Source organism: Cyanistes caeruleus, chromosome 2 (assembly GCF_971803275.1).
Source record: "Cyanistes caeruleus chromosome 2, bCyaCae1.hap1.1, whole genome shotgun sequence".
Taxonomy (NCBI): domain Eukaryota; kingdom Metazoa; phylum Chordata; class Aves; order Passeriformes; family Paridae; genus Cyanistes; species Cyanistes caeruleus.
The window spans coordinates 72,810,836-72,835,910 of record NC_141702.1 but is presented as its reverse complement, the minus strand read 5'-3'; the positions used below and the strand labels follow the sequence as shown (position 1 = coordinate 72,835,910).

At 36.3% G+C, this 25,075-nt stretch overlaps 1 protein-coding gene across 7 annotated transcripts in view; it reads right to left on the bottom strand.

The window, feature by feature from the left end:
- Positions 1–1,359: 1,359 nt before the first annotated feature.
- The window catches only part of WDR27 (WD repeat domain 27), a 102,646-nt gene continuing 78,930 nt past the window's right edge, over positions 1,360–25,075 (bottom strand). For 2 of the 7 annotated variants that reach the window (XM_086877864.1, XM_086877870.1), the window contains 2 exons: positions 10,460–10,601; positions 7,873–8,088 (listed from right to left, as the gene is read on the bottom strand). In XM_086877864.1, the coding sequence (XP_086733990.1) occupies positions 7,985–8,088; positions 10,460–10,601 (246 nt within the window). In that variant the 3' untranslated portion in view covers positions 7,873–7,984. Of the gene's footprint in view, positions 1,608–1,706; positions 1,910–6,440; positions 6,698–7,735; positions 8,089–10,459; positions 10,602–25,075 lie in introns of those variants that run through there. The other 5 variants (XM_086877866.1, XM_086877869.1, XR_015283422.1 and 2 more) reach the window with 4 other exon arrangements.

The window sequence follows — 25,075 nt, the reverse complement described above, 5'->3', positions numbered from 1 at the left end:
TACCGTTCTCATTTACTAACTTTAAAATGTTTTTCCAGTCTGTCTGCCAAAAGACTGTGAAGGATGAGGATAGTGTGCATATATTATGACATATATAATGGGTGTGCAACTTCATTATACTTAGAGGATGTCCACACTTGGAAGATAAATGTCTTAAATCTCCAGTCTCCTCCACCCAAACTATGTTGCTTTCACGTCATCCTTACAGTCTTTATTTTAATCACTGGATGTTAGATAATTCTGCCTTTTCCTAGCATGCAAACTGTTTTAGTTGATGCTTAAAAGTGAGATGATAAAGATTATCTGTATTAAGGTATCAACTGGAAATCTGGAAAATACAAATACATAAATATTCCTAAAGAAGAATAATGAAAGCACATTGGTATGGCTCTTGAATGAAACATGAAATCATTTTTTTACCACTGTCCTATTACACAGTTTTCTTTCCTTTCAGTGCAGCTTACTATCCTGACATTAAAAAGCAAACAATCAAACAAAAAATGCAGTGAATGAAAAAGCCTTTGGATGAGTGAACTAAAAAGGTAATTGCAATCTGCTGAATACCATAACTACACATCATGCTTCACTTGAATATATTCATTGTTATGACTTCATGGGTGGGAGCAAAAAGGAATAATGGGTAGAATGAAATGTTCCACTGTGTCAGATGACTGAACATAATGGTTTCAACTAGAGAAGGGGAAAAAAAACAACTCCTTGCAACTGTGTTTTTCCCAGCCCAGGAAAAGGCATTTCATTCATTTTTTCAGCTATTATTTCCTTTCATCAAGATGTCTTTTTATCTGTGATTGTGGAGAGTGTGTTTTATATTCATTAGGTCAAGTTCGCCCCCGGTGCAACCCAAGCCAAATGTGTGGCCTTGGGCCAGGAACAATTTCAGCCTCTGGACTCCTTCATTTTGGGATTGTTGCTACCTGAAACCAGCATCTTCCCCCGAGGCCTGGCTTTGGGATTGGCTGGTCAGCATGCACAGATGTGAGGCAATGCTTTCTACCCAGGGATTGGCAGCTGTCGGTGAGCTCTGTCTACAAACGGGTAAAACGAGACACTTCTGGGTGTTGTGGGAGAGTAAACTACACACAGACATCTCTCTCTTCCAAAATGGGAGCTTGAATGGTAAATGTAGGGGTGGGTGTTGACCTGGGAAAGCAAAAAGTGGTTCATCCAGGCTTTTTGGCAGATCTCTGGGTAACAGCAGGGAAGTAGAAGCACATCTACATTACTCTGTGTGGTTACTCTTCACAGCTCACATTACAAGGTGGCTCTAGGATAAGTTTGCCCTTACAGACACCACAGACAAATGGGAAGTACTCAAACAATGTTCCAGTGAAGCCTTAATTTGAGCCTTCACTTAAGATATAGCTTTTATTTTTTACTGTTTCCCTGTAGTTTAAAGCAATGGAATGTACCAGGAAGATCTGGCTGTTCCTAAGCTTACTCCCTGGAATTGCTCACATCACTGGCCCCAAGCAGAAAGATTCTGGGTGATGCTGGTAGATGACTAGAAGTCTTCTTTCACGTAGAGACTAAAATATCTTGGATTGGAACTTTAAGGCTAATGAGACTCAGACTTTTCAATTCCTGTCCTGTTTTTAAATTAAAACAAGGTGCAGAAAAATCAGGTTAACTTTTATCCTTTTCTTTTGTTCCTATTGTCATACAAAGAGCCTGGGGAAATTGCTTACCTCACATAGCTTTCATTTTTCCTCTGGCTTCAAGAAAATTGTGTAATTCTTTTCTTCTCTTAATTCAACTGCTCAGAGACCTGTTATGCAATAATATCCAAACTCCTTATCCTCGACACAGCTAATGAGAGAAACAGCAGCCAGGAACCTCCAGTAGGTCCAGTAGGCTCCTGTGGTGGCACAATGTAGCCTTTACATGGAAGCTGCATAAAACATCAGAAAATGCTGTCTTGAAGATGAGAATAGTTTGGGGTTTTTTTCCTATCCCTTCTAAAAGACGGTAATTCACTGAGGCTGAATCAACACAGCCAAGTAGAAGCATTTAGTGTTACCTCACTACAATGGCTTTGGAAGGAAGTAAAGTCAGAGATTTAACTCACCTTAACTCTATCAGTGCAAATGAGGAACCTCTCTGAGAATGACTGGAGAGATTCAGTGTAAAACAATCATGAAATCATTTTGGCCAACACAGCTGGTCCGAGCACCACTTACCTTTCTCACGGTAGGAACGCTGTAATTTGTTGTCCAGAGGGGTGATAAATGCCCAACCCTGGAAACACCCAAGATGAGGTTATGTGGGGCTCTGAGAAACCTGACATAGTTGAAGATGTTCTTTCTCACGGTAGGAGGGCTGGCATAAGTGACCCTTAAAGGCTCCCTTCAACACAAACTATTCTATGATTTGCATGAACCTCCTTGAACCTAAAAGGAGAGTGACACCTACAGTGTCATGTAGCCTATGCCTTCAGATAAAACTAAAATGTTTGCACAAAAATGTGTGCAGGATTTTTTTTTTTTTTTTACAGCAGAGGGCTACTGCCTCTACACAAAGTCTGGATGAGTGAAGGAAGAGGAACATGTTGTCCTCAGCAACATGAGTAACAGCTGAAGTGCCCTGCCTTCGTTGGGTGCAGTGATTTCAGGTATCCATTATACCAAGATATCCATTAAATATCTTCTCTCATGAGCCATGTAGAACAAGTGAAATAAAAATACCTTCTCTGGCAGTGAATATATAACCCAGGAGCCAAATCAGCAGGCAATGCACTTTCTCTATCCTCTGGAATCATTACTGATCTGATTAACAGATAATAATAATAATAATAAAAACAGAAGGGGTGGAGGCAGTTTGGAGCACAGGATCAGAATGCAGACTGCAGGTGGCCAGTTGGAAAAATGGGCTGAAATGAGGGATCCAGAAAACCTAGGGGATGTACATGAGTCAGTAATTCCACATACCTGTGGACAAACTCAATAGCCAAATTTTGGAATGCCATATGAATATGGAATGCCAAATTTTGAGTGCCATATAAGTGCCATATTTAAGAGGCACCAAGACATGGCTTCACCCTACACAGCACTGGCACAGCACATACTGGTGTAAACTTTTGAGAGCATTGCACTGCCAGAAAGAGGAACACAGGACTATAGGAAGTTCAGAAAAAAGCAAAAAATTAACAGAGGTCTAGAAAACATGACCTCTGAAGACAGATTGAATGACCTGGCTTTGTTTAAAGTAGAAAAGTCTGAGGGGAGGCATGATAACAACTGTAAAATATGTAGAGGGTTGCTAAAACAAGAAGGTAATGAATTATTACCTCTGTAACTAATGAATTAAGACAGAGAATAATGGGTTTCAATTGCACCAAGGGGATATCCCTCCTGGGGAGGCTGTGGAATCTCTGTCACTGGAGGTTTTGACCAGCAGTTTAGACAAACATCTTTCATGAATGATTTGAAATGCTTTGGGCTGGTGGGCTGGTCTTTGAAGATGATTTCCCAGGGGGTCTTCTGTGACTGGATGACAGAAGCAAAATAATAGTCACATTATTTTACACCTTTGTACTTTGGAACATATTTTCATCCAGCAAAACTAAACCAAAGAAATCAAAAACTCTCTCTTGTTTGGACAGAAGGGAAGGCGTGAGTTAATTTGTTTAAATTAACTAAGACTTAAGTGGAACTAAGAATTAAGTGGAAATGTTTTGTTGTGGTTCATTTCATTTCAGACACAATGTAAAACTAATCTGGAAGGTCTTAATCTGGGAATGGAATGTATATTTCTATGTTAAATCAAATTCATCATAGCTATAAATCTAATTTATGACACATCATTTACTCTGTTTGGTCCAGTATCTTTCTTTAACGACATTCAGTTTTCATGAAAATATATATAAGGAAGACCTTCAGTTTAAATGTTTTTTAATGTTTTAATGTTTTAAAAATTAAACTAATTCTTAAATGAAGGTGGGTTTTTTAAAGACATTATATTCACATCAAACATAAATATTTAACATAAACCAATAAACATCAGTGACTTCTGTAGGCCTTCAAAGGTGTATTCAGCTTTTAGATTCTATACCGTTTTGTCACCAAAATTTTTTAACACAGGTCTACTGTTTCCCCTTCAAAGTTACTAAAAAGCTTGAGACAGTTTACACCTAGCAGCACCTTGTTTACAAAAATAAGCAGAATTACTCTGCTTTTAATGAAATAGAATTCTGAAGAGCAGAATTTGGCTTAAGTGATCATGGGAATGTTGGTGGGTAGAAGTTCAACGCAGACAATAAGATAAAAAGCAGTATCTCCCAGAAAAACATCTTACATTGCACTTAAAAGAGATTTCACTTTCAAACCTGCAAGGATTTCAGGGAAGGTCCTATTTTAGTCTTTAGTTTCTGTTGCTCCATGTTTTTGGACTGCCACTCATGCATTGAAGCAAGGCATCCTAAATTAGATTTTAACAGAAATTCCCTACCACTTCATTTTTACTTATTAGGCATGTGCCAATTTTTTTAAAAATAGTCTTATGTATTTTTATTGATATTTTCTCTTTCTGAAATAAAATACCGTGAGACAAATAGATCTATTCATTTTTAAAAGGGAAAATACAAGGCACAACACAGTTCTAAAGAGATAATTTGGTATGATTAAATGAAAATATAATGGAAGAAAGAAAATAATAAGTGCTGCTGACTACTTCCAGATATTCCAGGATTATGTAACTTTGTATCTAAATGCAATGATCATGTATAATGGAAAGCAATATATTCTTGGAGAATACATCCAAAAAGCACTTTTTTCATGGTTAGTTAATGAAATAAAAAAGGTCAAGTGAAAGCAGAGATGGCGGGCTTGCTCTTCCCCTCCTCCTGGCAGTGCAGCCCAAGCTTGCCCATATATTTGATTCTATGCAGAAAACTGGGTAGTACCTGATATTTTGCAAACCACTTAATCCCAAACAGTTTTTAACAGCAACTGCTTCAGAACAGTGCTGGCCACCCTGCTGTGCTTTCTGACCTTTACAGCACCAGAAAAAAACTGCTGTGTAAATCCATTGTAAGAATTCTGTGGCGTTTGGTAGATGTTCAGCGGGGAAAGTCCCCCACATAACAGCACACAGAAAGTCACAAAAACACCACTCTTCCCCCCAGCATATAGGACATTCAAAGACAGATGACACAGCAGATATTTAATGAAACTAGACTATTCTCCTGCCAGCTGTTTTCTTCACATATTGCTACATATTCCTTCAAAGCAAGACTTCTATTCTTAATCTATTTGGAAGTTATATTATAATAATTTTTTTTTTCCTAAAAGCAGTTTGAAAGCATACTCAAAATTCCTGAAAATGACCTATTAATTATTTACATTTGCAGCTGTTTGTGCCAATTTTTTTAGATGAAGCATGCTATCCACCTTAGCTAACCAGGAATCTTTCCCATCTGCTTTTAGAACTTTCTAATTTCAAATAGCTTTGTCCTTAGAACAGAAACTGAACATATAAACTGTCACGTTTGCCCACTAAAAACAAAAAGGTATAGATGGTGCTTCTGTGGATACACCCTTGTGACTTTAACTCTTTAGTAATTAAGTATGCCCTCCTGCATCCTTCTGTCAAAGAGATCTCAGAAGGATTACTATTGTGAAAATTACAGTGATTATGAAAATTCTAAATATAATAAGATGGTAACACCATCCACCACAGTTTTTTCCTCCTATTTGCCATTAGAAAATTTTTTTTCAAGCACTTAACTTTGCCAAACTTGAAGTGTGTCAGCTAAAGTTTTCCATTCTCAAAACCACAAGCATTCAAGCATTTATGAGTTGTTCAGGGGGGATTTTTTTTCTTTCTTAAGATGGAAAAAAATTATAGTGAATTTCCATTTGAAAAGTTCTAGTGCCTGTGTGGCAGGGCAGACTCTCTGTCTCTCCCAAGGGAAAAAGGGGTTAACAAATTCTTGGGCTATGGAAGAGCTGCACATCTGCAAGGCCTGGACAGATGAATGTCTCTATTCAGCATGGATTGATGATGTTGTGGTCACCGCCAAAATGCCCCAAAGATTTTTCCTATCCAGAAAAAGTCCTTTATAAAAGTTAGCAGAAAGCAGCATACATCTGAGTCTCACTTTAAGGAAAGAGAGATAACACATTATGTTTGGAAGAAGTTCCTCCTTCAGAGATCAAACTAGCTCAAGATTAGGAGGGGTTTTGGGGATACACACTGTCTGACTGGGTAATAACACCATTCAGTTCTAGAAGGTAAAAAAGACCTAGAATATGGAAGTATTTCCCTCTTGTTTCAGTCCAATGGGGATTGTGACAACCTCCATGCTTGCAGCAAGAATTCATAGTTTTTCCAAGTGTGTCCTCTGGCTTAAACCTGAGAATATTATTCTTCTGACATAAAAATGTGGTGCTTTTTTAAAAAAAAGTAATAATTACAGTTCATACCTCTTCAGCAGATGTTTCAGCCTCCCTGAAGAGTCAGTCACTACTAAGTTGCAACCCATGGCTCAGAAACACTTTACATACAAATACAGCTATGGGGTATCTTCTGTATTTGATAGTGACTCTTGATGTGGAATTCAGAGCATGCAGATGAGAAAATCAGCTAAATTAAGGTTGAAGAAGACCATCCTGAGGATCACTGCGGTGAAAATTAAATAAATCTTGCTGATAATTTGCGGGTTTAGCATACCAGCATTTAGCTGCAACATAGAGGATGATTTCTTGGTTAATCTGATTTTGAATTGAAAAAATATTTAAAAGTATTGAAGTGGGTTGTTATACATTTGTTCTGATCATACAAAACCTGATTCTGATATTCAGAGTTCTGATGAGTATGATCTGGCTTCACTACACTGCTATAGTGATTGATAAGATCAGTGTTCTAGAGAATACCTGGATATGATACAGCATATCCTACCAGTGTCTGATTTTGCTCAGCAAAAACCTGCTAATTCCTTTACAAAAGAATGTTTTAATGGGAACTAAACAGCTTATAAAAATAACTTGATCAACATATACTAAGTATTACATGCATTAATTAAGGAGATCAATTAAATAAAACATTCTTTTTCAGTACTGAAAGTGACCTGGCTTTACTGATTGGTGTTAAAGTGGGGGTAGTAACTCGAATTTTTCTTTTTTTTTTTTTTTTTTTTCTTTTAAGTAATCTGATTAATAAATTCTGTTCTAGCAAGTTTAACTTTGAAAAGGCAGCACAATTTTGCAAGGAAAAGAAAAACTCAGTCTCCTTTCACTGGTCACACACATGATCTCTACTCTTAGCTTAAATCTTTTTTCTAAGAGCAAGACAAGTAACCTTGTCTTAAGACAATGTTAAGAAGAATACAAGAAATTAACTTTTTTTTCTGATAATTTTATTTTCATATAATTTTAACATTTTTGAAAATATTTAACAGTTATTTCAAAGACAGAAATAGTTTATTTTAAAGAGAAGACATTTGTCACATATTCCCTAAGGAATTTACAGAATGCAGTATAAATAGTAAACCAGTAAAATTCTGTCTTCAAACATCCATGCTAATTCCAGTAACCCCAAAAATGTATAACAGAAGGACTCTCATGGCATTTCAGAAAGACATAAAATCCTTCTTTCTTTCAGATAAATTTAAAAATTTGTCACAAACAGATCTAGCTTTAAAAATTGAAATTTGTTATTTTACTTGCATTTCCAGTCTAAAGTGGTCCTTGTCTAGCAAAGCACTACAGAATGCACCTACCTAAAAGAACCCAAGAAGAACTTTGGAAGCCACTTCTGTAGTGATTTGCTAGAATGAAGTCAGAATGAATAGTCTCCTCCTTTTTGTGGTCTTTCACCCTTATTTTTGCAATAAATGTAACAGACTGTACAACAGAAAAACTTTGAGAACAGCTTGAGGAACTTCCTGAAAATAAAATCAGAAGAAAACTGTAGTTTAAAAGGGAATGTTATGCCACTTGCTTCTGGCCAGTTACCAGTCTCCTTTATCTCAGCAAGTCGTTATTCTCAGAGTACCATGGCCAAAGCTCCACAGGTTGGCAAGTATCAGGGTAGAAACAATCGGAGTTTGCCATCCAAGGTGGCTGTGGTGAGCTGCAGTTCAAAAGAGAAGAACATATGGCTTTAATGAAGATCTTTCCAGTAAGCACAGTTTGCTTTAGAGCAACAAACCAAATGAAGATCATTAAGAAGATATTTAAATTACTTCTATGTTAAGAGGTCTAGGATTCATTAAAAAAAAAAAAAAAAACAAAACCCTAGACTCTTCTCAACCAAGCTAATCTGAAAATTCCATTTCACTTAGATTTTTATTTTCCAACTATTTTCAAATTTGTGTCAACATCCGCTAACCCATCAACAGTCTGTAAAACTGAAGCATATGTTAAAACCACATAGAAAGTCAAACAGACTTCACTGTGTATGACTCAAGAAGGGAATATGGAAGAAATAAGAAAACGAGCTGGAATAAATGAAGATGGAAAATACTGTGAATTAAATCAGGCATACCAACAAATACAGTTTTCTGATTTTTATTGGTGTTAAGTGTAGAGTAAGAATTTCCTTTGTAAGAAAGTATGCTGAAAAATTTTATGAAGAGGCAAGTCTTGAAGACATGCATAAAGAGCCTTCAGCTGCATTAGCTTTCTTTCACCCTGCTGAGAAGATCTTAATTATAAAATAAGAGGCAATACTATTTCCTACACTTATTCCTACAAACAAGCACTTGAAAACCTGCTCTATCTCAGAAAAAGATGATCTACAAATGACACCACTTATTTGTCATTAAAAATTCAAAGTACTTGCTCCTTGCAAACTAGGATTTACAGTTATTTCTCATCAGTGATAAAAAATCTGAAGGGCTGGAACCAAACAGGCCTCTCATGCTCTGACCAGTTCATTTGGCATAGTTTTTCATCCTCAAATTTCTTGATCTGTTTTCTTTGATACACTGACTCATTTATTTTATTCCTCTGGATAAAGGAACACTGTGGTAAATAAATCATCTTCATGGGTTTGTATTCCCTCATTCAATGCTTCTAATCTCTCGTGTTATCTCCCAAGACTTATTTTCTTTTTTTCTTACTCTCTTACTTACATAACCTGAAATTATAGAATATCCAGAGCCATCCAATCTAATTTCTCCAACTCTAATTTTAACAGCTATCCAAGATAATAACATACTTCCAAAGACTTCTAATATGTCTGTATCTACCTCTGCAACTTACTATTATGTTTTTATTTAACACAGACAGCAACTAAGCACCACACAACTGCTTACTTACTCACTTGCTCCACCACAAGGAGGATGGGGCAGAGAATCAGGACAATAAAACTGAGAAAGTTTATGGGTTGAGATAAAGACACTTTAATGGGACACAAAAGGAAGAAAATAAGGATAATGTTAATGATAATGATAATGATGAAAGAATTATAACATACAAAACAAGTGATGCACGATGCCTGCCACTCACTGACCGATGGCTAGACACTTTGCAAGCAGATGCACTAACCCAGATTTCCCCTCAGTTCATATGCACTGAGCATGACATCATCTGGTATAGAATATCCCTCTGGCCAGTTTGAGTCATCTGTCCTGGCTGTGTCCCTCACTTCTTCTGCCCTTTCAGCCTTCTTGCTGGAGAGAGCAGGAGAAGCTGAAAAATCTTTGACTTGGTAAAAACACTATTTGGCAACAACTAAAACTTCAGTGTGTTGTCAACATTATTCTCATACTAAATCCAAAACACATCAGGTACTAGGAAGAAAAATAACTCTGTCCCTGCCAGAACCAGGACATATTGGAAAGATGATGTAAATGTAAAATACCCAAGAAATGTGTCCTTTCTAAATTTCTGTAGCAATTTATTCTGTGAGCGGGAAAAAAAGAAAATGCTTTTATCATTATTTCATGTTATCAAAAGAAAACTAACATAACCTAAGAAATCAGATATTAATTCTGTTTTATTAGAGGAGATAATATAGAAATCCTCCTAAGCTTTCAATTTAAAATAAAATAATTTTAAACAAAATGAAGTTTTACAAGACTTAAGGTGGTCATCTTGTCCATCTTCCTGCTCTCGGTGCAACTACAGAAAGCATTAGATGAGTGTAGCTATGGCTTTGTCTGGCTAAATATTGAAAAAATTCAACGAAATTTTACAACTCATTCCAGTGTTCAAGTGCCTTGTCAGTTGTCTTTCAGTTCTTTTCCCTAATGTCCAACCTGAGCCTCAAAAACTGCAATGTGTGGTCAATCCTCCTATGACATCCTCTGACAGTACTGAAACACAGCTTGGCTTCTGCCTGCTAAATGTATTCACTACACTGCTATTACATTCTGCTTCCAGGGACCTTTTGTTTTCATTCACCACAAAAAATTATCTTTCTACTCCACTAGCCCCCTCCACACTTTTGGCAGCACCAAAACAATCAATGAATTGTTGGCTGAACTAAAAACAACTACCTTCTGGCTTAAAGATCCTTCCTTGGTCATGTGCTCTAAACTGTTGTCTCTCGAGTCCTTCTCCTTCCTTTCCCCTGTCTCTTTCCACCTGTTTTCCTTGGAAGTTGATACGCTGAGGTTGGTCTTTGACCGCACCATTCTCCTGAGAAGTGTAACACTCAACATTTTGCCATGAACAAAAGGTACATATCTATATACAGAGCCAGTAGTTTTTATGTAGCCCAATCAGTGCTTTAAAAGCCTAAAAAAACCCAACCAATTACTAGATAGTTAACACTTATAATACCAAAAATGCCTAATTATTAAAAAAAAATTTCATAAAAAATAGAGGGTTTGATGGGGTCAATTAGTCATTAGCATCCTGAGTTCTCTCAGTGTTAATGGTGATTTTCATCATCAGAATTAGTTTTTTTCTTGGGTTATATATTTAGACATTATATGAGTTAATGTAAACTAGCTCTGGTTCAATGGATTGAAAGTCTTTTAGTACACTGAGTTCATCTTCTGTTTCGATGTTGTCAGAGACAAGCCCAAAATGTACCCTCACTAAGGATACAGCAATGAGAAGTAAAGCTGGATAAGCAGGGACAGCCGGGAGACTCCAAAGCACATATCTGACCCAAACTAAATTGCTAATACACATTCACAGGGTGTCCAGTTTAGCCTTCAGATTTTAGAATGAATTCCTGTGTCTGACTGCTGAAAGAGCATGTGCACTTATGTAAGTGGCACACTTTGTAGAATCACAGAATATGCTGAGTTGGAAGAGTCTCATGAGGATAATTGAGTTCAACTCCTGGTCCAGCACTATCCCCAAGAGTCACACCATGTGTCCAAGAGCATTGTCCAAGTGCTTCTTCAACTCTGCCAGATTTGTGTTATATTTTAGGCAATACAGAAATTTTAGTTAATAGTGTTATAGCAATAAAATAACAAGCTAAAGCTAATTACAAATTGTATTGACACAGATAATAAGAGTTACTGAAAAATCTAGCCTGTAGAACCCTTGATATTCCTGATTTATCACACTTAAGAACTATTAAAATGGATTAATAGCGTTCTCAACCGTATTTAGAATCCATAGAAATTTCAGTAAGATTTTTTTTTAAAAAAATTAACTTATGCCAGTATTACATTTCCAAATAATGCAAGCATGTTACTTCATTCAAACCCCTCAGCTCCTAAATATGCTACTCCAAAACTGTGTTTTACATTATATTTGAAATCTCTATAGTAAAGTCAATATACTACTAACCATTAAAAAAGGGAAAAAAACCCCAAAAACAAACCAAACTCCCAAATTATGTATTACAATTACATATTCAAATCTTGGCATCAGTTCTGTGAATACTTTGACCTATGTAAAGGTTTCCTATGGGACAAACACTAGAACATTATGGAACATTATGAAAGTGTGGACTATTTTCTCTATTGATGGATATAAGAGGGAAGAAAAGACCTTCAAGTAGGGCAGAGGAGAAGTTCAAAGTTCTGTGCATTTTAGAGTTTTTTTTTAAAAAAGTCAAGCTTTTAAAAGGACCTATGACATTTGGCACCAGAACGGGGAGGAGAACAAGTTCTTGAACACAGCTCTCTTCTACTTCATGGTCTGCACAACATATAAAACTTTATTGGATATTAAAGCTTAAAGCAGTGACATGAAGTGTTGGAAGGCTTTCAGTTAACAGTATGATTTTCAAGACATTGTCTACTGCATTACCTTTAATATTTACACAATATATATTTTTTTCTAGAATTACCTTTGCTTGGAGGGAAATCTGTTTCTGTAGTGATATCACACCGAAAAAAAAAACCAACCCAAAAACCATCCTGCAAATTAGAGACCTGGATTTTTTTTTTAAGGCACAAACACAAACAGTTGAATTTGTATAGAAATGCATCAAACTAATATTCTGTTTTAATATTTCACACATTGCACGTATGTGTATGTGTATGTGTATAGATATAAATATATATGTATATATACGTGTATACGTATACAGGGCAGGCTTCAAGACATCATGTACTTCATGAAATAAGAATCAAAGCAATTTCAGCTGGTTTCACATTACAGGTACATAACATCTTTTTGCTTTCTTTTAGTTTGTATAAGTATGCATAATATGCAAGTAGAGACACAGATTTTTAACAAGTCCACCAGCTGTACAGCAAAATGTATCATCTGGCCAAAAGTCCAGTATCTAAGCAGAAAAGATGGGAATACAGTTTTTAGGCAGTTAGTATTTTCAGATTTCATTATTCAAACTATTCTATGAAAATAAGAGGCCAGAAATAGAACCAATGCTCTTGAATTTTGCGTTTGTTTCACAACTATCAACAAGCAAGAGCAACAGGAAAAGGAGACATTATGGAATTGGACTTTACTATATTTTTCCTGTTCAGAAAGTGGAGTCTAAAGCAACGTAGAACTCATCACCTTTACTCCTGAAGATCTATAGTGCATAAAGGCTTTACCAAATCAAAATTAGAGTTGAAGCCAGGAACAGAAGATATGTAAGTAGCACTTTGGAAAGATTTGTTTTCTTGAAAGATGAGTGTTTAATTTGACAGCAGCACTCCTAAGCATTCAATTAGTTAAATTGAAGCCACATGGTTTTTTTGCAGAGAGAAGGCAGAAGCTTTTATTCTTAAGACAGCTCTCCTATTGCAGAAATGAGAATTGAGGAGAAATTATAAAAAATTAAGAGTTAATTAATTAACTCTTAATTAAGGTTAAGAGTTTTTCACCGTAATTCCTTCAGGTGTATGATACACATATAACTGTACAGGGGTAAGTACATGTAGTGTCACTCGAGCTGAGAACTTCAGTTTTTATAGTACCTGTAGATGACATGCTCATATTTTTCATCCCATTATGCTCAGTGCATGGTTGATCAATTTTAGTGTCTCTAATTTCTGTATTTGATATGCTTTATGCCTATCTAGAGGGACTCAAGATCAGAGGCAACCATAAATAAAACATTAAACTGCTGTTACACGACACACTGATGATGTTTATATAGAGATGCTGTAGGAAGGCTTTTTGCCTTAAAGAGAAGAAAGTTTTTTCTAGAATTGATAGGAAGACTAATTGTATTGAAAGCCAAATAATTCAACAGATCTAAGTTGTAAGAGGCAAACAACGTCTCAAAGAAAGTAAGCTAGGGCTGTAGTGAGGCCAAGGAATAAAAACGTTTTTCCGGACAATCTATATGTGCAGAACCGCATCAAAAGAATTATGAAAATGTAACAGATCCACCATATTCAGTATTTCCACTAGTCACATAAACAAACAAACAGATACATTTAAAGACAACTAGGTATAAAAATATTCTATTCTTTCCATAAAGGACTGGAATTTCAGCCTCTCCAGGATTCATTATTGTTGTTTATTAATTTGCCTCTCTTCTATGCTGTCTTTAATGTAAAGCATAACTCTACTGCCAGCAAGGAGCAGTCTGTGTTCCCTATACACTTTGTAGGCATGTACTGCAGTGCCTCCACTGATTACCTTTCTTCCACCAAGTTTGTGATAAGTCTAACAGGGCACCCAGGGCCACCTTCACTCAGTGCTGTCCACTCTGTTTTTCCATCTTATTTCTTCCGTTTTAAAACCTTTTGTCTTCCCTTATGACTCATATTAAGTTCATCTCTTCTGAACAGATGTTCATGGAATCTCCTGGGAAGCTTCTCTAAAGCATAATACTTTTAAATGTATTACCTGCATTTCTTTGCTGACAGCCTTTAATAAATATTATTTACATGCTCAATAAAAGCAGAATTTTCATATATTTCATTTAACATGATATTTTTATAGGCAAGTAAAACTAGTAACTCTCAATAATTCTTGTGATGTGTTAAAAATACTTAATCAACTTGCTCTTGTATTCTTCATCACAGTTATGTAAGATCCATTTCAAATTATGTTCACAAATCTGGAAATACTGAGTTTGGTTGTGGAAGGGTTTTTTGGCATTTTTTTGTTTGGTTTGGAGGGTTTTTTGTTTTGGTCTTTTGAGATTTTTTTGGTTGGCTTCTTTTGGTTGGTTTTTTAGGGGTGTTTTTGTTGTTTTTTCATTTGTTTTTTTCCTTGTATCAATCCCTATATGCTATAGATTTCTTCCATATTATCACATTATTTTTTTCTCAACCTAAATAACAAGAAAATAATTACCAGTAAATTATTTTTTCTTCCTAGTAGATGAATTGAGTTGCCTGCTGAACATTTGTTCAAAAGGCAGTCACAGTAAATGTCTTACTGCATATCTCTGGTTTAAAATTAAGAAACTACAGACATAAAGGTTCATAAGGAAGAAATGTAACTAGAAAGATCAAAACCCAGTAAGCTGGAATAGTTTATTTAATCTTTTCCTAGGCTAAGGAACAGAGAAGAGGAATAAAGCATACCAATATTGATAAAAGTATTCAAGTCAAAAAAGGAGAAGAAATTTCAAAACAAAGCCCAGCCATTTAATTCCTATTCCCATCTGAGGTTCAGGCAAACTCTGTCTTAAAATACATTTTTATTTAAATTAATAAACTGGCCCTCATATCTAAGGTAGGGATTTTTTCCCATGGCAAAACTCCAATTGATTTTTTGGGGACCAGGACTGTAACTAAGATCTTTAATTTACAGTATGTATATGTAAGCCACTTCATCAGTAGTTTTGACTTCCCTTGCCAGATCACAGATACACAGAAAGCTGACCCTTACTTTAGATTACTTAATTATACTTCCACTAAATTAACTAGCAAATTTCCTATCAAGTTAAGAGTTCTGAGGTATTTTGACTTGTTTGAAAAACAGAGCTGAGATGGGTTCAGAACACAAAGGAAACACATCTCAGACACCAAAATCTTACAGCAAGGACATTTCTAGTTTCTGCAGACTTCAATGTTTTAATCCAGCATTCTACACAGTCCCCACACCATGAGACCCACACCATCCTCAGTGAGATGGTAGGAGACCTCATCTTATGTCCAGTCCCAAATCACACAATAATCCACAATGTGTCTGACTGTAGCCCAGCAACACAGTAATACTTGCTGATGTGGGAATCCAAACAGTGCACAGATAATTCATGGAAAAGGGAAAAACTTAGTCTAGAGTAAGGGATTTTGAAGGGCCACAGAGAAAGTAGCACAGTACTACCAATGCTTGAGATAGAGTTGCTGCAGACAACATAAGAAGAATCAGAATTTTTTCACTCATCATGTAAGAACTGATGAGTGATTTTGAGGTTTTGCTCATCAATGATGCAATTTGTGACATACTATTCTTCATGTATTATTTCTCAGATTTCCAGACATGATTCTTGGCTGCCTTGTACAAGGAAGTTTGGCTTTCCTTGGCAAAGGCTAAATTGTGCTTGCATCAAGCTTACTGGAGTCAATAATAGATACCATTTCTTGAGGCCAGTGGAGCATATCTTGAAATGCAATGTCGAAAACTTGCTACAGGGTCCCTCGTAGTGATTCAGGACCACTGATGCAGTTTGGATAAACTACAAAAATTGATTGATGCCTGACATTCATGTTTCCACCCCTCATTCAATGCACTTAGTGCAAAACTTGGGAACCAATAATATGACTGACTTCATTTACTAATTATGCCTCTATTCCAAGAAATGAGTTTCTAATTTACCTTAATTAGAGGCACCATGCTAAACAACTGAAGCTATTTCAATTTTATTTCTGCCACAGATAAATAATTTCTATTCCTATGTCTTGTTACCTCTGCTAATTCTTTTTTGGCTTCCATTTTCTTTCTATTACATCAACATCAATAAGAAATTTAAAACATACCGTGAACATTTCCTCTGCTTTACTCCCCCTATTGGTAAAATCACGCCATAAATTAACAATGCATGTTTACATGGGCATTTAGACATGAGTTCATATCCATACACATACAGAGAGATTTTTGTTTTTCCAAACTTTAAAAGTTGGTTATGTATTGGTTGTGTTTCAGATAAAGAATTGGTTGTGTTTCAGATAAAGAATACATCAGAGCCTTTCTTACTGAACCCAAAAAGGTTCAGAAATATGCATTTAAACAGGAGTGCTATGTTAATATTACTCTATCTTTATAAATACACATCAATTTACATATAAAAACACACAACAGCATTTAAAATACAGCTGGCTTGCCTCAGGATCTTACACTGAGGAAGCTTAAAATGTCTTACTTCACTGACTCATATACATAAAAACTGCAGAAGAAATAAACCTATCCATTGTTACACTAACATAACCTAAACTTTTACAATTTGTTATAAATTTACTGTATCTAAACAGCCTATAACCATTCCTATCTGGAATTTGTTTCCTTTGAGAGTTCATACTCAGACAAACACACACTTCTTTGTTTTCTGATAAAAAAGTTGAACAGTTTTGATGTTCCTGGATAAAGCCATGCTCCCATTGGAATTGAAAGGAAAGTCACCAGCAACTACAAAGAGCTGGAAATAATTTCTAGGGTTTTGTGGTTTATACCACCAACAAAGATGACCACTTCTGCTTTAGGTATTCATCTTGACTGCTTCATCTGTTTTGTAGTCATAAAAAGAGACTCAAAGAGTTTTAAAATCTTGCAGAGATTGAGATGTGGAATAGGAATGCCACAAAAATATTTTCAATTGTAAGAATAAAGAAAGACTAAGGAGCAGATTCTCATTCTTAATCAGATTTAAACCGGATAATATTTCTGGTTTCCATGTTTTAACTCCACTTTTTCATTGCTTTGACTTGTATCATAGTCAGCTGCAAATGGATCTTCTACCGAAAAATTTCACCATGGAATTCATTCTTTAGGTGGTCATCTTAGCTGCTCATAAAACAGTGTAAGGAAAGTAAGTACCTTGAAAAGGAATCCAGGAATCCAGCACACAGAGTAGGAAGATGTTTGCCAACAGACAAAAGAAGAACAATGAAATCACAGAAATGTCTTAACTTCCATCCTTTCCCTGGCTCCTTACCCAAGAAAGGCAGTGGGAAGCTCACTTCACTCGGGATTCATGGTCTAAAACATGTTCCTGATTATTTTTTTTTTTTTATGGCCTGCATTGCTGTATCTATTTTTTTAGCTTTTTGAATGTTTTATTTAATATTCACTTTGTATATATATATATATATGTGTGTGTGTGTCTTTGTCTGTGTATGTTTATATACTTCAAACAGCTAACACTTTTAGACCAGGATCTGCATGGTTTTGTGTACTGCCAAAGAAATGATGCTGCACAAGAGGAGTTGACACTAGGCAGGGAACCTCCAGGATAGGTTATGGCATGTGGCTGCAGTTATGTGCAGGAGTTGGCAGCGTCATTCATTTCCAGATGAACTAAATAATAACCCGCACTGACATTTCACCACAAACTAAGCATAGGACATGGAATGAAAAGAGTATTCTAGATCAATAAATGTTTATCTGTTTCATATATGATCAAGATCCATTCTGTAATTAAAAGTATTTCTATCCATAACTTCCAACTAGAAGTCTATTCCAGGTTCTCACTCATTTGATTACTAGGTAAGAAACTAGGAAAGAGATTTTAAGTTTTTCTATGGTTGTTGTTTGTCAGGAATACTTTTTAAAAGTTTCATGGATAGACTAGACAATTCTACTAAGAATTCATTTCAGGATTTCAGGCAATTCTCCTTTTCCTTTTCCCTTGAGATAGTTCTCTATCTCAAGTTCTGTGCAGCAGAAACAAATTTGCACAATCAGAAGACAGTTGTTAACCTGGCTGCTGATTTTTTCAGCCACATATCCACTTTTAATGTGGGTCATTGTAATAAATGGGTTGTCATAATAATTACAGCTTATTGAAGGCCATCTTGCAGTCAGATTGCTGTCCATTTTCCCAGAGAGATTGTGGAGCCTCCATTGTGGAAGATACCCAAAAGCTGACTGGACATGGGTCTGAACAACCTGCTGCAGGTGGCCCGGCTTGAGCAGAGGGGTTGGACTGGATGACTTCCAGAAACCTCTTCCAATCTCAACCTTTCTATGATTCTGTACTAACAGATTGCTGAAAAAGTGATGTGAAGATACTGCATGATGAAAAACAACAAACAGCACAGTGCAGTTATATGGTTTAATCATTTTTATATGAGAAAGAAAGTTCCAAGACCAGTCAAACTTGCAAAGGTTAAAGCAAAATCCAATTAAATTTAAAAAAATAGGTATAATTAGTGGTACTTTTAATACATTTTTAATTTAGAAAACACTTTTACTCTATGCTTACAATAGCAACTTTTGAAAGTCTGCAAAATACACTTGGAACTCATGTGGCTGGACAAATGATCAGGAATGTTTTCCAGATCATTTGTTTTAATGATGGGTTTGAAACAACTTAAATGTAATCTCAAACATTCTTCAAAAGCCTGCCACAATCTCTGAGGTTACTAATGTTTGCATGACATCATTGACTTTACAATCCTGTCTCTTCGCTCAGTAATTAAATAAACTGAGGAAAACATAAAAAAAGAGTTTTTACTAGCATCCCACTCAGGTGTATAATTTCAAATTCCACTTCAAAATCTGGACATTAGCTCACAGGAAAATGCACTAAAAACCAAAATTATTTCATGCAAACCTAGCCACACAAGCGTAATCAGGTACTCCTCTTCAAAGAAGCAGTTTTACACCCCTAATTATCCTTGAAACACCAGAGGAATGGATTTTTCTTTCTAAAACTGAGGCTTGTATCAGAATTTAACAGCCTCACATTTCATCCTTTATTATTCCAAACTCAAATGACTAAACTCACTTATTTGGAGTATACTCTTGGGTTTTTTTACCAAAAACCAGATATTCTCATGCAATTTCCATAATTAATATAGTCACTTCATTATTAAATGATGTATCACAAAAAACAGATAAGTAAGCATTTTGTATGAAAGTATTTCTATTAATTCTTGCATTCAACATTTTCAAAACAAAATGCAAGAGTAAAAGGAAATTCTCAATTATTCATCCTGAATAGTGTTGTTTCTATCCTCATATGATATTTACAAAATTTCTCCAAGTGGCATAAAAAAGCTTTGAGAAAGAACAACTTTAAAAAAAAAATAAAAAATTAGGTGTTAAGTACTGATCAGAGGCCCAAAGCAGCATAATGAAGTCATTTGTGCCTGGCAGACCTAGACCCAGTTTAAAGCAACTGCAGGTGTATGCATTTCTTCAGTGTACCTATATACACAGATTAAACTGTCACCATAGTTTAAAATAGTTTGAAATAAAATGTATCAGATAAGTTGTTAAAAGAAAGGTCTATAAAAATAAACATATCATTAAAACATTTAGCAATTCCCACAGTGGCTGGAGGCATCCTAAATTTTGCTCAGTTTTAGTTTACTACTGGGTTAACAATTTAAATAAAGAAAATAAACAATTATTATTTACTAATCTTCTTACATGCTTATACCAAAAAATTTACTACTGAGATGTGGTGAGTTTATTTAAAAACTTTTTTTATAAATGCTACCAATGTAATTTTTAAAGAACATTAAATTGATGGAAATGCTAAAAACCCTCAGTTCTGCCCTACCCTAAAAAATATAGTATGATATTTTTATGTAAGTTAATTTTTCTAAAGCCTCTTAATATTTACTAATGACCTTTAGGACATGCATTCTGAAATTTATTAAAGCAAAAGTACAATGACTAAATAAAAATAATTCCAGATATCTATTAATCTTGCCTAAAATTGTAGAAAACAATGAAATTTGTATTTGCATCTTCAATTAACATATGTATGAAACAAAGTTTAACCTGAGATTAAAATTTAACCTTAAACATGAACTGCAGAACTGTACCTTCCTAATCACAACAGAAATGTATTTTCACAAAAAATCATTGCACTAGTATTATATTATCACTTTCCCAGAGAATAAAAGAGATTCCACTTTGTCAAAAATACTTCTGGGAGCAACTACTGAAAGTAATTCTTAAGATGGACTTTGAAGAAGAGGAGAAGCCAAATGTGTTTTCCATATATAATGAAGTACAGCTGCTGGCAGCCAAAAACCATAAAACATAATGAGATGTCACCACCAGAAAAAAGTACCTTCCCACTCCTTAGTGACACATTACAACTGTCTGTACATGAAAGAGACCAGGAGACTCATTAGCAACAGTGTGAGTGTGCCTTCATAGCCTCCACAGGCTCTGTTCTGAGAGTCACAGGCTATTGTCACTTGGAATCTAACACACTAGAAAGTCCTAAAATAGTCCTAAATCTGAGTGCTTTTCTGACTTAAAATGGGATAACTCTCTTGTCAAAAAGTGGAAGATTATTTTTTACAGTGCAGGCAGCTAAAGTCTCTACAGCAGCAGGATCAGCTGCATGACATGAATTTTCCATTCATGATCACCAGGGTATGTAAAATCATCTAGAGGAGAAGGCCATAATTCATTTCACTTGAATAGCAATTCATTGCTATTCAACAGATGGTTATTCTAAATTTTTTCAAATATTCTTAATATTTTGAGATTATAATTGTTGACATTCGTAATTACAAGATGTGGGCCAAGATGCAAACTTTCAATGGCAAAATAGGGCACAACTGTGGACACATAAATGTAGATGACTCTTGCTAAGTGGAACTTCTCAAAGAGAATGAAGAACCTGGTATACCACTCAGGATATCACAAGAAAGAAAGAGAGAGAATTTACATGTGTTATACAGGTAAGATAATTCTAAAAGTATTGTTTTCTTGAACTTATATTCCAAATTACATAATATAATACAGAATCTGAAAAAAGAAATATTCTAGTCCTGTTGTGATCATATTTAACTTTATACAGGAATTTTTAAGATGATTGAAATCTTGTGCAGATTCACCTTTAAATCTTTTAAATCCATATTCTAAGTCTCAATGACTAAGATGTAAATATGTCTCTTCAGTAGTTTCCTACCCCTGTGCAAAATATTTTATGAGGGTGTACGCATTTCTTTACTTGTAACCTTGCACTTCTACAAAGAGTAGGTTATCACATCTGGAATACACTTCATTTCTCCACCAATGGAAGCAAGCAACAGTAGAAGGAAAATGTGAACTGATTTCACTTTTCACTTTCCATTTTAACTTTATTAAATTAGGAAATTAAATCTTTCTGGTAGCTAAATAAACTTTTCAAAGGTGCAATTTTAAGATTCCTCACCATTGCAATTTTATAATGCAACGGTAGGCTCTACATGTGGAATTGTTTATTTCATAATATGAAGATTATTTATAAACAATTATTTAATGTTGCTTGCTGCCATTTGGGAAATAAGGAGTATACCTGAAGTTCCTACATGTGATAAGCTTGGCTTTCTGTCAGTTCCTCATCAGCCTGGTATCTTTTGGACAGCATATATAAAATATCACAATGAAAAGTTGAAATGAAAATATTTTTGTAGAAATGTAAAACATTTTTTTGAAAATCATGTTTTAATTTATTTTCTATTATGTCACTGGCAAGGATGCAGATTTCTATTCATGTTTTTTACTATAATCCTATAAAATATAAAAGGTCTTAAATATGCATAATTATAATATTCCCTCTAGCTAGCAAGTCAAAAAGAGAACATTTTCAATAATCTAATTTCCAGAGCACTGGATATTTACCAATTTCTTTTAATTTTCCAAAATTGCAAATATGGGGAAGTATTCTGCAGGAAAAACTGCAATATCACACTGCAATTTGGAACAAAAAAAATTACTAAAATAATATACGCTCACAAAACACACAGAACACTAACAGAAGACTAACCAGAATTAGTTTCCTGGAACTTAACTCATAAAGGAAAAACAGAAGAGAAACTAGATTAATAGGTTGCTTAAAACATGCTTTTCCTAAATTCATGATTTGTATAGCCAAATGAGAACTTTAAATGCAGCAAGTCAAGTAACAAGCTCATTCAGTGCTCTGTACCTCAAATATACATTTGCATTAAGTAACCTGGGAGCTGGTTATACTATGTACATTAAATTTAACCCAATTTTTAAAACAACTGTAAGGCTTCTAAGGAGAAGTCTGCTATTTATATCATCATAGAATCAAAAATGAAGAACTTGAAGGCATGAAATTCACATGTCTGTACTGTGAAATGGACCATGGTGTGGTTATCCTTCAGTCAACAGAGAAACAAGGCAGTATGTCTATAGGGTTTAGCACAGAGACACACAGTCTTATGCAAGCAACGTAGCCATGTTAGCTTGGTGTGACCTTCCAGGGTGTTAGTAAGGTTGACAAGAGGCATAGCTCATTCACAGTGCTGGGATAAAACAGTTTAAGTGCCCCAGAACACAAGCTGGCTTGTTAGAACTCCACTGATGAGTTTAAGCCTGGTGTGACTAAAGCAAGGCTGGATCCTGTATGCATACCTTCATCAATATCACAGAGCTACAGAATCACAGAATAGGTCAGGCTGGAAGGGACCACAGTGGGGCATCTGGTCCAACCTGTCTGCTCGAGCAGGGTCATTCTAGAACACCTGGCACAGGATTGTGTCCAGATGGTTCTTTAACATCTCCAGTGAGGGAGGCTCCATAACCTCTCTGGGCAATCTCTTCCAGTGCTTGGTCACCTGCACAGTGAAGAAGTTCTTCATCACATTCAGGTGGAACTTCCTGTGCATCAGTTTCTGACCATTGCTTCTTTATCTGTTGGCACCAGCAAGCAGAGCTTGGCTCCATCCTCTTGGCACACTCCCTTCAGACACTTATAGACATTGATGAGGTCCCCTCTCTGTTGTTTCCTCTCAAGGCTGAACAGGCCCAGGTCCCTCAGCCCTCTCTTGTAACTGGATGCTCCGGTCCCTTCACCATCTCTGTAGCCCTCTGCTGCATCTGCCCCAGGAGCTCCAGGTCTCTCCTGTCCTGAGGAGCCCGGAACAGGACACAGCACTGCAGACCAAGCCTCACCAGGGCTGAGTAGGGGGCAGGATCGACCTGCTGGCAATGCTCTTCCCATTGCACCCCAGGATAGCGCTGGCCTTCCTGGCCACGGGGGCACTGCTGGCTCACGGACAGCCTGTTTGCAGCAGGACACCCGGGGCTTTCTCCGCAGTGCCGCTTCCCAGCGGGTCGGCCCCCAGCCTGTGCTGGTGCATGTGGTTACACCCCTGCAGGTGCAGGACCCCGCGCTTGCCCTTGTTTCATTTCTGAAGGTTCCTCCCCGCCCATGTGTCCTGGGGTGACTTTATGATACTGGTATTCCCAGTCTCCTGCTTTATATATATATGTTAATTTCTGCACCTTTAAGATTAGCTTTGGGATCTAGGAAAGTTGAAACTGCTGGAGGCTGATGGGAGTTTTTCTCTTGGCCAATAACTAGCCATTTCTGAGAACTGGCAGTGATTTTGACCATTGAAAAGTGAGATCAACCTGTGAACACCTACCTTAACATGTAACTCCAGGAATTTCTGGTTCTCTTTGGTTTCCAGCTTCTGAAGAGGTAACAGGCTGTGTCTCGGCCTCCTCCCCCCCTCTCCAGGCCGGACAAGGCCGCAGAGGGCAGAGGGGGGAGAGAAACGGAGCCGGCCGGCCTGGCTTGGTTCACAGTTTCTGCCGCTGAACTGAAACCTGACACCATGAACATCTGCAGCTTGAGCAAGACTTTAACTCTTTTACTACCTGGAGGAGACTTGCAGATTAATCCTTTTTTTTCCCAGAGAGGGAGGAAGAGAGAGAGGGAGTGATCAACATTTAAGGAAACACCATAAACCCATCAAAGACAGTGAAGAAAGGAATTAAGTTTTGACAGGGAAGAGAAAATAAGGAGATGCTTTAATAAGCTGAAATATTTTTCTGTTAAAGCTATGGAGATGGACAGTAGTGTTCTGAAAAAAACTCCTTTAATTCATGACAGAGTATATTGGGAGGAATGAAGTGTTTCAAAGTGTGGATTTTGAGCAAAAAGTGAAGTGGCTGTGACACTGTGAGATGCTGGAACAGAGGGGGAGAAGTAATAGTTGAATATTTGTGGCCTTTAAGAGGCAAAGAGAAAACTTCTGTTTCCAGAGAGAGGATCACAAAACCAGATGAAGAGAACTTTTGCCTTTGAATAACTCATTACATCCCTAGACTCATTTGACCCATAGCACACTTCAGAGTGATGTGAAATGGGAGGAGTCAATTGATGGCAGAATTTCCAGGCAGCTGGCATCAGAGAAATAGAAAGCTGTGAAGAAAAATAGTTTTCTTGTGAAAAACTCCATAGATTAGCAGACGACTTCTGTTTCTCTACAAAGACTGATGAAAAGATTACAGAAAGAATTGAGACTGTGTTAACCACCAAAGTTTTTTTGTCTCTATGTTGTCATGTGAACAATGGAATGGTTGGGTAGTTGGGGGAAAAAAGGGTTTCTGGAGGTTTTATTCTGGCTTTTTATTTTTATAGATTTTGTTAATAAACTTTCTTTGCTCCTTTTAAGTTTTAAGCCTGTTTTGCTCTTGTTCTAATCCATATCTCACAGCAAGATATAAGTAAGTTTTCTAGCCATTTTTTAGTTACTGCTTTAAAACCACGACACCATCTCTCCAGCCTGTTGAGATCCTTCTGAAGGTCTGCACAGCCCTCTGGGGTCTTGGTCATTCCTCCCAACTTTGTGTCATCAGTGAAC